At 68.7% G+C, this 13,685-nt stretch overlaps 1 protein-coding gene across 11 annotated transcripts in view; it reads left to right on the top strand.

Moving 5' to 3' along the window:
- NAV1 (neuron navigator 1) overlaps window positions 1-13,685 on the top strand; it is a 67,045-nt gene that overhangs the window by 33,575 nt on the left and 19,785 nt on the right. For all 11 annotated transcript variants that reach the window (XM_066982865.1, XM_066982860.1, XM_066982861.1 and 8 more), the window contains 2 exons: window positions 3,148-3,250; window positions 6,302-6,667. In XM_066982865.1, the coding sequence (XP_066838966.1) occupies window positions 3,148-3,250; window positions 6,302-6,667 (469 nt within the window). The remainder of the gene's footprint in view (window positions 1-3,147; window positions 3,251-6,301; window positions 6,668-13,685) is intronic.

The raw sequence follows: 13,685 nt of genomic DNA on the forward strand, positions 1-13,685 counted from the left end.
CAACGGGTAAAAAACGTTTCGCGGCCTGGGGAAAATTGTTACAGCTCCCGTGCAATAGGGGCCCACCGGAATGACTCACGAGCACTGCGAGGCCTTTTATAGGAAATTCCTGCTTGCCGTGTAAAACCTCGCCGGGTCACCGGGAGTCCGTTCCTGGTCTGTTCTGGAGCGAGACCGCTCGGGGTGGGTCGGGGGCAAGAAAATTCACACGTGCGAGCGTCGCGCCGGCACCAGCGTGCCGAGCCAGCCCGGCAAGTGCACCCCTGGCGCATGCTGCCCACATGCGTGGCTGGCTGCGCGACTGCATCTGCTGCTGCCGTCCTCGTGCGTGCACGTCCGCACGGTCACAGGGGTGTGCACACACACACCTTCCCGCTGCCATGTGGCCCCCACATGAGCGCGCGCACGATGCGATCGAGCGCTCGGGCAGCGTGCGCACACCCCCTCCCCGGGTTTCCCTGCCAAGGCACATGGGGCGCACGTGTCCCGCGGCCGCGGAGCTGCCTGGCCGCAGAGGGAGGCGTTGGCCACATGCTCCTCTGAAAGGAGCCGTCGCGAGCCGCTGGGAGCTGGTGATTTCCTCGTTCCCTGACGTACTTGGCCACGTCTGCAGCGCGAGGACGCGGCGGCGCCCCGTCGGGCGGGCGGGGAAGCCGGCAGCCCCGCGCCGGGCACGGCACGCCGGGTGGGAGGGCGGCTGGGTCGGGAGCCGGGCTTCCTGCCTCAGTTTCCCCTCCTGTGAATCAGCCGCATTTTGCTCGCTGACGTTGGAGGGAGCTGAGGGCGCTCAGGCGAGGGCTGGAGCTGCAGCGGGGCGAGGAGAGCTGCAGCAAGCGTGGCTGCAGGACGCAGCGGTTGGGGACAGTGGCGGTGTCACCTCCTGGGCGCAGCGGCGTTAGGGGGTGCTCAGACAGGGGCTGCAGTGGGACGGAGCCTGAAAGAGCGGCCGGGGGCTGCCAGCGGGGCTGTGCTCCAGAGCCGGGGTGGAGGAAACGGCCCTGAGCACGCGGCCCCGGCCGAGCAGGGGACACGGCGGGACACGTCACCGCCGGGGAAGCGAGCCCGGCCGAGGTGGGATGTCTGTCTGACCCGCTGCTCCGTGAGCCGGCAGCTGGAAACATCTGGCCGCAGCAGGCTTGCTAAATCGATGAGGGGAGGAATCCAGCGCGCTCGCGCTGTTCCCACACTCCAGCCTCTCCCGGCGGCTCCGGTTTCGGCTCGGCTCTGGCACGCAGCGGCTCGGCCAGCCCCGGTCACCTGGGAAAGGGACCCCTCTGCCGGGTGGTGCCACGGCGGGGCCAGGCTGCGGCCCCTCAGTGCCGGCAGGGGTGTGTGCGGAGGTGGGGGAGCAGCTCCCGGCGTTTGGCCCTCTCCCAGGTGAAAGCTGCGGCTTTTCCCGCAGCATCTCCAGAGGTTGGAGCGACCTGGATGGCCGGCCAAAAATTCGGGCCAGGGGAGCGAACTCTGCCTGGGGGGGGGGAGGTGGCTGGAGCCAGCGGGGATCAGGCTGGGAGAAGCTGGGGAGCCGGGTCCGTGCCAGCACCCCGAAACTGGGACCCCGCGGCCTCGCAGTGCGGCTGGGGACGCAGCGGGTGCTCGCGCGGCCGCTCCTCGGGAGGCAGCACCAGCCCCACGCTGGCTTGGGGCCAGTGGGAACGGCCGCGGGTGGCCGCGGGGGAGGCAGCCGAGCGTTTTCGGGAGGGAGCCGCTGCTGAGCTGGCAGGGGCGGGAGCCCCAGGGGACCGAGGTGGCTCCTGCGTCCCGGCCCCTGTGTCCCGGCCTGCCCAGCCCGCGGGGACGCAGCGCTGCCAGCGGCGGGGGCAGCAGACAGAAAGCTGGGGCTGCCGCTCCTGTCCGCTGCTGCGGTGCTGAGCTCGGGGCCGTGGTGGAAGGAAACTGGGCTCCGTCACCTCCCATTGCCGTACAGACCGCACGTTTGGCACTGGTGGCCTTGGCCCCCTGCTTTCTGCCCTGCCTCCTCTGCGCCCTGTGCACAGAACCCAGCCCTGCACCCCTGCGCCCTCGTTGCCTGCACGTCCCCATCCCCGTCCCCGCTCTCCCATGAGGTGTGTGCGCGGTGCTGGGTGCCCCCGCGTCCCCGGCCCCGGCCAGGAGCTCTGCCGGTGCTCGCCCTTCGGTGCTGCAGGCTTTAACCTGCTTCATTTAACCTGTCTCATCGGGGCTGCTGCCGCTCGTCACCACCTTCCACACGGAGACCAGCGATGCTTCGGCGTGGGGCAGCGCTGCCGAGCCCCTGGGCGCTGCCTGCGGTGCCCGGGGACGTGGCTGGCACGTGGCAGGGACAAGGGGACACGGGCTCTGCTCGCGTGCTGGACACGTGGCCTTGGTGTCGTGGGGAGCCTGCCGGGGGGGTGTGCTGGGGGTGTCCCCCCGCTCCCCGCGGCTCTCACGGTGCCGTGGCAAATCCCGAAGCGCTGGGTGCCGCGGCGCGTTAGGAGGAGCCGCCTCCAGCGTCCCTCGCGCCCGCTGCCCTTTAAGCTGTCGCTGCGCTTCAGTGGCAAGCCGTGGCCACGGCTGAAAGGCCTGAAATCGGGGATCAAAGCCGCGCTGGCACGGCTGTTACCCGACGGGGAACGCACGTGAGCGGGCTGGGGACGCGGGGAGGCTGGAGCCGTGCCCCGAGCCCAGCAGCGCTGCCAGGGCTGCACCAGCTGCCGTGGAAGGGGCGCAGTGACCCCCCCCCCCGCCCCCATCCATGTGCATGCACACGTGTGTGTGTGTTCACGTGCATGGGGGGGCTCTAGGTGTGTGTGCACGCTTGTGGGCGTGGGAGCGCACCTGCAGGTCCGTTAGCGGGTGCGTGCACGTGTGAACGTGCTCCCAGCGTGGGGTTTTTGGAGCAGATGTCCCCGTCCCAGCGGGGTCCTGGCCCTGCTGCCCGGGGGTGCCGGGGCTGCTCAGGCCCCCGGTGTCCCTGCTTCTGGTCCCTCTGCCCTGCTCCTGGCCGCAGCACCCAGGGCGGTGGTGTTTAGTGGATGTGCGGTGATACCGACACCTGGTTCCAGCACGGGAGCCCTGCCCTGTCCCCTCCTGGCGGCAGGGTGGGACCTGGGGAGGGCCTTTGCTGGGAAAGCCACGCTCAGAGGTGTTTCGTCCCTTTAAAGCCACCTCCTTGTCCCTCCGCAGACCCCGAGTCCCAGAGGAAGAGGACGGTGCAGAATGTGCTGGACCTTCGGCAGAACCTGGAGGAGACCATGTCCAGCCTGCGGGGCTCCCAGGTGTCTCACAGGTGAGGCCCCAGCACCCCGCGTCCCCCTCCCCACAACCAGCACCTTCCCTTGGGGGTCCCGGGTGGGAGAGGGCGCTGGCTGTGCCCCGTGGCCTGGGCACCTGGCTCCGGCAGCGCCCCGGGGCCGACGGGGCTCATGGGTGCTGGGACGGCGGGGATGGGACAGGGGCAGCGGGTGGCACCGAGGGGAAGCCGATCGCCCCCGGCCCCAAAGCAGGAGGTGAGGGCTGGTCCCGGTGCTCGGCTGTCCCCGTGAGGATGAGAAGAAGGGAGAGTATCTCCTGTGCCTGCCCCTACCTGTGACTCGGTTTCCCTGCTGTATGTAGAGGTGAGGATAGAGCTGGCCAAGCACCTGGGCAGCACACGGGGAGGTGCCAGGAACCCTCCCGTGTCCAGGCTGCCACCCGGGCTGGGGTGACAGCACCCCGAGGGTGCAGCGTGGGGATGGAGGAGCTGTGGGCAGGGACACCGCTGGGCTGCCGAACCGGAGCCGGGTTCCTGCCTGCGTTCGTGTCTCCGACACCTGTCTGGGGCCACCGGTGTCCCCCCGGGGTCCCTGCGGGATTGCTGCTTTGCTCGGGATGCGCTCAGGTTCTGCCCGGCAGCTCCAGCCCCGTGCCTGGCAGTGGGTGGGGGGGGTGGGGGGCATCTCCCCAGGGCACCCTCCCAGCCCCGGCCCCGCAGTTACGAGCCTGGGCTCTGCAGGGAGACTGCGCCGGGTGTCGGCGAGGCCGGGAAGCGAGGAGCTGTGTGTCCTTCACTGGGTGTTTGTTGCCACCTCGTGGCCTCGCTGGATGCTTGATTTTGTGTTGGAAGGGGCGAGAACGTGCTGGACCTTCTAGGGGCTTCCTGTCCCCCCTCACCCACCACTGGCAATTACAGAGCTCCCCTGCGTCCCCCCCCCAGCCAGCTTTGTCCAGGCTGAAGAAGCCCGCTCCATTCAGCTCTTCGTCGCCCAGAAGCTTGCCAAGACCTTCATCATCCTCACCGCACTTTCCAGCTCTCTGAGCTGGAGGGAGCAGAGCGCTCGGGCACTGGGATTTGCATGGGGGCCGTGGCAATATTCCCTGAGCCGGCGATTTCCTGGAATTATCCATTACAGCTCTGCAATCTCTTCGCTCGGTGTAAGAGCCCGCTTGCAGCCCGGCGCTGCTCGCGCCGAGTCAGGGCTGCTTTGCATTTGCTTTGCATTCATCTGTGTCAAATTTCATCCGCTGCTTCCTCGGCGCGCTGCTCAGCTCAGCGGCTCCTTAGCAAATCCTCTGTCAGCCCCTGTCTTAGGGAAGTAGGGCAAGGATATTAAGGGCGATTAAATTAGTATTGCTGGTGGGTTTTGTCTCTTCGCCGTCACCTCCTTTCCTTGACGATTTGTGCGTGCATCCCACAGCTGAGGCCTCAGCCCCGTCCCTGCCACGGAGAAAACTGACCACTGATAACTGGTGGGAGCAGCCCAGGGAAGCCTGCCCCTGCTTTCTGTCCCGTAAGGAGTTCTTACATCCGTGAGGGCTTTGCCTCGTAGCCCGTGGCAGCTGAGTTTATTTGGAAGCTGCATTTGGTGGGAGAGCTCACCGACCTGCAGCAGCCCCCACCTGCGTGCTGCAGGCATCCCTCCAGCAGCCCCACCACGCCGACGGGCTGCACCTCCCAGAGCCGGGCCAGCTCTCCCCCGGCTTTTCACCACCACGCAGACCCACTAGTTCTGCTCTCGGGAACAAGTTCCACAAGTGTGCCCGATACGGATGCTACCTGTGGGCCTCTGGGTGCGCCCCGGGTCTCCTCAAAACTGGAGCCGCTTCGGGCTCTATGGTGCTGGGCGGATGTGGCCGCGGTGCGAGGTCCACCGCTCCCCTCCAGGAGCACCAGGGGCAGGTTCTCTGGGGACCGGGGCCGTGGCGCAGGGACCCCTTCAGCTCCCCACAGCCAGCACGGACGTAGAAGTGCCCCCATGTGTCGCAGCTTTCTTCCTGGAGCACTCTGGCGGCTGGGTGTCCTCCTGGTGCACACTCTCTGCCTGCTCCCACGTGCCTGGGAAGGGTTTGCCGCTCCATTTTATTCCTTCCTCAAATATTCCTGCCGTTTCTCCTCTTCTCCTCGCTGGGTTCTTTCATCCAGCGGAGCCTTGACCCTTTCCTGTCCCCGCGCTAGGACGCAGCTTTGTTCCTGGAGGACGTCACCGTGCTTCTGACAGCCCTTGCGCCCGGCCGCGGGGCCGCAGGAGCTTCCTCGGGGCTTTCTGCGCCCTGCTCGGAGACGTGGTTTGCATCTGCTGCGAGCTGCCGGCAGAACATCTTTAAATAGCCTTTGTGCTTCCCACAAAAACTGCACCCTTTTAGCTGCCCCTTTCAGTTCCGCTGGAACGAACTTCCTAGTTTTTATGCAGTTCCCTCTTTTAAATTCCGTGCTGCAGCCGGGCTTTGGCTTTCGGTGCTCCCGCCGGGGCGTTCAATCCAAGCGCGGCGCGGTCGCGGCTCGGGAATAGCTCCCTGAGAGCAGCGTGCGGAGCCAAGTCAAGGGCTGTGGGTTCCTGAGGAGCTGCTCCAAGAAGTAATCATTTTTGGTGTCTAAATTTAGCCTCAGCATCACTCCCCGACATGCCGTTTGCCCGAAATACACCCCGAGGGGTGCGGGGAGTAGCTGAGCTCCCCGTCACCGCTGCGCTCACGGCTCCGGGCTGGCTGCAGAGAGGGACGCTGGCACGGGCAGCGCAGCTGGGCTTTCCCTGACAGCTCCCTGTTAATGGGGTTCTGCGGGACCCTCGGGGGGCTGGCGTGGGGCTGGGCTGCTCCCCGGTGCCACGCAGAGGTGCTGCCCCTCTCGTGTTTGCTGCCAGCCCCTGCTCCGAGGCGATGGAGGTGCAGAGGTGGGTGGGATGCAGCGATGGAGCCTCTGGGTCGCTCCCGTCCCTCTGGACCGTTTGCGTGGGGGATCCTGAGGCTCGGTGCTGGCAGAGACCCCACACGTTCCGAAACGGGAAATCCCGGAGGCAGGGGTCTGCCAGAGCCTAACCCTAACCCCGACCCCGACCCTAACCCAGGCTCCCCATCCTCGCAGCTCCCTGGAGATGACGTGCTACGACAGCGACGAAGCCAACCCCCGCAGCGTGTCCAGCCTGTCGAACCGCTCCTCGCCGCTCTCCTGGCGCTACGGGCAGTCGAGCCCCCGCCTGCAGGCCGGGGACGCGCCATCGGTGGGGGGCAGCTGCCGCTCCGAGGGCACCCCCAGCTGGTACACGCACGGTGAGAGGGCGCACTACTCGCACACCATGCCCATGCGCAGCCCCAGCAAGCTGAGCCACATCTCCCGCCTGGAGCTGGTCGAGGCGCTGGACACCGACGACGTGGAGCTGAAGTCGGGCTACATGAGCGACAGCGATTTGATGGGGAAGACCCTGACGGAGGACGACGACATCACCACGGGGTAAGCGCCCGGGCTGGGCTCTTCTGGGGGTTTTGCCACCTCCCTTTTGGCTTGGGGTGGAGGAGCACGGAGGTTGCCGCTCCCTGCCAGGGTGCATCGCGTCCCCGCATCCAGGAGGCGCTTTCCCTCCATCGAGGGTGCGTGGCCCTTGCAGTGCTGGTGCTGGGGAGCCAAACGGCGCTGGGCTGCCCCGGGCTGCTCGTGGCCAGCAGGGACGTGCTGCCGTCCTGGTGTACGGGAAGTGTCCGGCTTGCCTGGGTGTTCCCAGAGCAGGGGGCTGAGAAAAGCAGGTGGTGAGGGGCTGCAGGCCAATGCTGCTGCCTTCAGAAGGGTTCTCCCAGTTTACACCAGTTTGTCCTGTGCCCAGCTGGGAGTGCTGGTGGCACGTGGTGGGACAGGTGGGAGAGGCTGGCTCGGGTCTCAGCGCCCCAGCATGAGCAGGGCACCGAGACGTCACTGTCAAGGGGTGTCACTGGGGCCGGGAGCACCGTGGAGCGGGGTCCCCTCGCCCTGAGCCCCCCGTAGTCCTGCGTCCCTCCCCCCGCAGGGCCAGGGGCATCTCCTGCCGCCGGGTGCAGCCCAGCACGCCCAGGGCTTGCATTTTCTTTCCAGGCGCGTCCCGCTCCCGCTGAGCTGTCGAGGTGCCCCTGGCGCTGGCGGGGGTCCAGGGCTTCAGCATATTGGAGGTTTCCTGTTTCAGCGCATGAGAAAATAAATAACGCCAGCGTTTGAGTTGTCCCAGAGCAGGAGGAGGTATTTGGCCTCCTGACAGTGCTGCTCCAGCCCTCGTGGGGTGTCCGTAGTCACGTCAGCTCCTAGCGGAACCGAGCGCAGCCCGCGGCTTCGCCCCCGTCCTGGGGCTGGGGCAGCGCTGCCCAGACGTGGCTCGGAGGCGTGTGACAGCGGTGAGCGGGGGGCCGGGGGGGGTCACGCTGGCTGTGCCGTGGGGCCGTGGGCTTGGGGGTGTCAGAGCCCTCCTCGGGGGGCTCGAGGGGCTGCCCCGTGCTTGTGAGCGCCGGTGCCTGGTGCTGGCTGAGCACGGTCCCCCCCCCTCCATGTGCCCCGTCACCTGGCAGGCGGAGGTGGCGTGTCACCGGCTGGGGGACCCGGTGGGCTGACGGGTGGCCTTGCAGTGCCTGGTGTAGCTGGGGCCGAAGCCGGGCGTCGCTGCGGGTCTGGCTGCGGGGTGAAGGGCTCCACCGCCCCCCTTCACCCTCCGTGCTCGTCCTGGAGCTGTGTGTGTGACCTTTGGGTGTCGTTGGGGTAACCTTGGGGTGTCCTTGGGGTAACCTTGGGGTGTCCTCGGCCGGGGCAGGTGACTGCATCATGGTCCCCATCCCTGCGTGGGGCCCTGAGCGGGATGCTCCGAGCGTGCCCCAAAGGGAATCCTCTGCAGGGTGCGGGGGCAGGCCGGGTGCCCCGTGCTGCGTGCCCCTCTCCGGGGAGGGGTGCAGGAGGGCAGCCAGCCCCTCCGGGGCAGCCCCGGACCCCTTTATCCGCAGGGGCGTCCACTGGGGGTCAGTCACAGTACGGGGATGTTGCCGGCATCCGGGGCTGTGCGGTGACCGAGTCACAGCCCTTCGGTGCCCTTTCCCCCCATGGCCCCACGGCAGGGCTCGGGGATCCTCTGGAGCAGGGCAGTGAGGCAGAAGAGGGGCTCTGTCCCCAGGGGACGTCCCCGGCCGGGTGCTGGGGGACGCCGGGTGCTGGGGGATGCCGGGTGCTGCTGCAGCAGGTGCTGATGCTGTTGGAGCAGGGGCCTGGCCCGCTTCGGTGCGGGAAAGGCTGTGGATGTCATCTACCGGGATTTCAGTAGCGTTTTAAGAAACGGCAGAAACGGCCCCGGGTGAGCCGGTGGGCAGCTCGAATATTGTCCTCGGTTTGGGGCCCCTCACGGTAAGGACAGGGAATTGCTCGGGGGTGTGGAGAGAAGAGCAGCGAAGCTGTGAAGGGGCTGGGAAACAAGAGCTGTGAGGGGCGGCTGAGGGACCGGGGGTGTTCAGGCTGGAGAGGAGGAGGCTGAGGGCAGAGCCCACCTGAAAGGAGGCTGCAGAGAGGGGGTCCAGTCTCTGTTCTCGGGTCACACGAGGCAACGGCCTCAGGTGCACCAGGGCAGGGTTAGCTTGGACGTCGGGAAGAATTTCCTCACGGAGAGGGGGGTCAGGCGTCGGAACCGGCTGCCAGGGAGGTGGGGGAGTCCTGGAGGTATTTCAGAGACGTGGACGTGGCACCGAGGGACACGGGTCAGTGACGGGACTCGGTAGGTCAGGTCGGCGGTGGGACTTGGTGATCCCGAAGGACTTCTCCGCCCTAAATGATTCTGTGATTCCTCCTCCCTGGCTGGCGGGGTGAGGGGCAGCCTTGTCGTAGGGGCGCACTCCCCGAGCGAGGCGCAGCCCTCGCCCAGCCTCCTCGCAGCCCTCGCCCAGCCTCCTCGGCTGCCTGACCTAGAAACCCAGCGCTGCCCCGGGCCGCGTCTCCCCGTGCCGCTAATGCACCGGGCAGGAGCCGCGCGCTGCAGATGGGGCCAGCAGCCCCCGGGCCCGGGCTGCCGGGGCAGCTCCTCCACGCACGGCGCCGGCGCGCGCCGAGCCTTGTGGGGCAGTAGGTCAGAGCCCGCTCGGGGGGCGCCCGAGCATCCCCCGGGACAGGGACGCGGTGACACAGCCCCTCGGAGACGCGGCGCTGCGGCTGGCGGGGGGAGAGCGGCACGAGGTAGGGGAGCTGTGGCCGGGGCGGGCGGTGTGGGGACCCCGCAGGGTGGGGGGGGGGGGAGCCCCGGGGGAACCCCGCCGGTGCCGGAGCTGCAGGGGAAGGTGGCGAAGGGGAAGCGCGACGGCAGCAGGGTGAGGAGGTGTTTGCGCCGCTGCGGGCACCGCGCGTGCCACGGGCCTGAGCGTGCGGCGGGCACAGCGGGTTAAAAGCAGCGTTTGGTGCGCTGGTGCTGCTCTCCTGTCCTGTCCTGCCGGTCCTTGGGGCCTGGGCAAGGCGCAGGCAGGGGCAGCACAAACCGCTGGGCCGTGTCCCCGGCACAGACAGACACAAAGCTCCCTCCCACGGCCGGTTCTCGTCCGCAGGCGGCATTGCCCAGCGCGCCTGGTGCCTGCCTCCTGCCCTGGGTGGGTGCCGTGCTGAAGGCGATGCTTTTATTTTCCCCACCCCCAGCCGGGCTGGGGACATTTCCTGGGCTCTGGAGCCCCCCGGGGCGCCGCAGCTCGGTGGCTGTCGTGTGATTTTGGGGGCGGCGATGCGGCGGCGCTGGGCACGTTCGTGTGCGGACCTGCGTGTGAATCAGGCGGAAGCGGAGGAGGCACGGATCGCTCAGGCGGGGTTTTTCAAGTCGGGTTTTGCCCGATTTCATCCTGCCCGCGTCCAAGCGGCGTGGCCCCATCCGCGTGGAGCCACTCATGGCCCCAAGCACCAGCGCTGCAGCTCTGTGGCGTGGCTGCGTGGTTGCACTGCTGCTCCCCGGCGGCACACGTGCTCAGCGACCCGGTCTGAGCAGCTCCGGCAGCTCCCGGCATGGCAGGAGCAAAAATGCCAGGGCTTCGAGGCGGTGGGGCTCTGCCCGCACGCTCAGGCTCCCTCCCATGCAGGACGGGGCCGTGCTCCGTGTCAGCTCTGCCCCGCTCCCAGCCGCCCCGTCACGTCTCCGAGGCTGGAGAGCGCCCCGCATGACGTAGTGCTTTCCGCTGCCCTCCTTTTGCCAGATCCTTCGTCATCCAGCCCGTTCCCAACCGCTTCCCCACAACGCTGGCACAGCAAAAAGGCAGAGCCCTGGGATGCTCCAGAAGTCCCCGGGGGGCTCCGCCACACCACGGAGCCATTACCTGCTGTGCCCCGTGCCTGCTGCCGAGGGCTCAGCGGGGTACGGGCGTCCCCCTGCGGCGCTGGGAGTGGGGCTGAAGGGACCGGCTGTGTGGCTCTGGCCGTGCCTCAGTTTCCCTTATTCCCCCCCTGGCTGTACCTGGCTCCTGGCGTAGAGCCGTGCTCGGTGGGGTTTGGCGGTGCAGCAGCACATTTCTGGCACTGGGCACCCAAGAGCTTGGTGGCTTCAGCGCTGCGTGCACGGCCCCGGGGAGGTGCTGGTGGGACAGCTGTGATCGGGGGGCGTCCTTTTGGCCCTTGTTTATTGTGGGGGCGGCGAGGTGTCACTGTGCATCCTGCTGCCGTGGTGCGAGCATCCCCTCCCTGCGAGCCGGGTACTGCTGCAGGCACGGAAGGGAGCTGCGGCAGCAACCTCGGGCGCTGGGGCCGTGGGGCGGCGCGTGGCTCGGGGCGGGGGGCTCGGCACACGCGGCACAGCTCTGGGCACAGCTCCGGGCACCGTCGCGTGCCGCCGTGGTGCCGCCGCTCAGCAGCCGGGTGCCGCAGGGGCCGGGGCTGCTCACAGCACCCCTGGGGACGGCTGCGCCCGCTCTGACGCGGCTGCGCCCGCTCTGACGCCGCCGCGCTCCGGCAGGCTCTGCCCGCGCTGGCCGGGCTCCGGCTTCCTCGCAGCTACTTGAGTGCGGTGCAGCCCGGGGGCTGGAGCAGATGTTTGGCTCGGCTCCCCGCGAGCGGCGGGGGAGCGGCCGCCCTCCTCCCCTGCTCCGAGCGGGCTTGGCGTGGGCGCTCTTCTCCCTTCCCTCAAACGCCTGCGCTCGGCACAAGCTCCAGCTTGACCCCTCGCCGCCGTCCCGGCGAGCCCCGTGAAGTCATCGCTCGGCGGGGACATCCCGCGGGGCACGGCCGTGGCCCCGCACGTGGCCCTGCGTGTGTTCGGGGCTCGGGCGGGGAGGCGCAGGCCGCGGGGGAGCAGCAGGGAAGTGGTGTCGGATAAATATTGGCTGCGCCGCGTGCCGGGGCTCCGCGGGGTTCCTGCCTCCAGCCGGGATGGGGGCGAGCCGGGGACAGGCCCAGAAAAGGGCCCCAGCCCCCTGCTGGGCACTGCCACCATCGAAGCGCGCTCCCCTGTGCCGCACTGGGGGCTCTGTGTTCGAGTTTCCTCCTCATTTCGGGTTTGCTCGAGGCGCCCGGTGCAGACCCCCAGGCTCTGGGTGCTCCCCGGGAGCAGCCACCTCGGGTGTGCTTTGGGAATGGGCTCCTGGGACCAGCGGCGTCAGGGGACGCCGGGGATAATCCAGGGCTGGCGGATGTCCCTGTAGTGGTGCAGGGAGGCTGGGGGGCTTCCAGCCCCGTCCCCAGCAGGCTGTCACCCCAGGAACGGGGCCGGGCACGGCTGGGGCGCTTGCTGCGCCGTGCGCTGCCCTGGTTCAAGCCCCGAGGAGCAGAGGGCGAGGAGGGGCTCTCAGGCCTGCCCTGGCTTTCTCGCTGCCCCGCATTGGGGTGTGCAGGGAGTATACGGGGCACACGGTGTGTGCGGTGGCACCGCCAGATCCTCCCCGCACGGGGGACACCGGGGACCAGGGACGGGATCAGTTGCAGGCCGGGAAGGCGAGCGCCGCCTTTGCCCCTTGGCTTTGCCACTCGCCACGTGCCGCCTTGCCCCGTGCGAGGAGCCCGGCCCCTGCAGGCGGAGGTGTCCGAGGCCGTGGGCTTGTCCAGACAAGAGGAAAAACAGGAGTTTCGCAAGCAGGCTGAGTCACGCCAGCTCCCCCACCCCGGTGCTGCGCTGGGACTCTCCGACCTCTGCACGCGGCCGCCGTGACGCCCCGGGCCCTGAGCGAGGCTTCGAGGCTCCCCGCTCCCCAAGCAGCCGGAGGTCCCCGTGTAGGGACGCGCTGCCTCCAGGGTTTCTGATGCTTCAGGGGTGGCAAAGGGGCGGCCCAGTTCCCCGCCGTGTCCCCTGCACCCAAAAGGGCACCCTTCGTCGAAGCCGTGCTCCCAGGAAAGCGCCCAGAGCCGCTGGGCAGTAGTGAGGGCCCCCTTACCCCCCCCACACCAGTCAGTTATGAAGCTAATTGTTTTTTCTGCCCCATTAAGTGAATGAGGAGCGAAGAGCCCAGGCCGCCCCTGCTTTTCCCGACGGTCCCGCTGGGAGCGGGGAGCACAGGGGCGAGGCTGTGATGGGAGGGAGCGGTGGCCGTCCTCAGAGCGCCCTTGGTGCCAGCCACCCATGGAGGTAGGGCACGGAGACCCCCACAGAGCCCTGGCCCTACAGAAACGGGGGGGGGGCTGTGCGTGCCCCATGCCTCCCCCACTGCAACGACCGTGGCAGAGCGAGGGAGAAAGGCCGGGACAGAGCGAGGGGGGCTCGATGTCCTCATCTGGGGACAACTGGGGCAGGTGACAGGTGAAACCTGGTGGGTGCGGACAACGTGGGGTGCGCCACGCCGCGTCCCCTCTGTGCTTCCAGGGTCAGCCTGCTCCCGGTGGCTTCCCCGGCTCACACACAAGGCTGGTGGCAGCGGGGCCGGCTGGCACGTGGACGGGTGTCGGTGCGGTGACAGGAGCGAGATGGGCGAGGGGCAGGACCTGTGGCCATGCCTGGCCGCGTGGTGCTGGGGGCACCGCAGGCAGCACCGTGCTGCCGCGGCCGTGGTGCTCTCGCTCAGGGATGCACCGCACGGAGCCACCAGCAGCGATTCTCCCCCCTCGTCCTGCGTACCCGGGCTGACCAGGGTGGCTCCCCACACGCCCCAAATCCGGATTTGGGCCAAAACTGCTCCTCCGAACGCTCCTGGCCAGGAGGGAGGGACAGGAGGGGACGGCGCCCCGGTTGTGCAAGGCTGGAGGGACGCGGGGGAGCGGTGCTGGCCGTGACGATGCCGTGCCGCCGCCGTGCCGCCGCCGTGCCGCCGCCCCCGCTGGCACGCGTCCCGCAGCAGCGCATCCCGGTGTCCTCACCGCGGGGCCGGACCCCGTGGCGAGACGCTGCAGCGTTTTGGGGTGCAACCTCCGTCCTCCCGGCCAGCGGCCGCGTGTCCGACAGCCACCGTGGGGACAGCGGGTGCCGGCGGGGGGGGGTGACCATTGGGGGACGGGCACCGCAGCACCCCGCAACGCCTCGCCAAGCCAAGCCAGGGCAGGCACAAGGCGGCCGAGCGAGCGGGGATGCGCGGCGGGAGGGAGCCAA

The sequence above is a fragment of the Anser cygnoides genome, chromosome 25 (genome assembly GCF_040182565.1).
Source record: "Anser cygnoides isolate HZ-2024a breed goose chromosome 25, Taihu_goose_T2T_genome, whole genome shotgun sequence".
In the NCBI taxonomy this organism is placed as follows: Eukaryota; Metazoa; Chordata; class Aves; order Anseriformes; family Anatidae; genus Anser; species Anser cygnoides.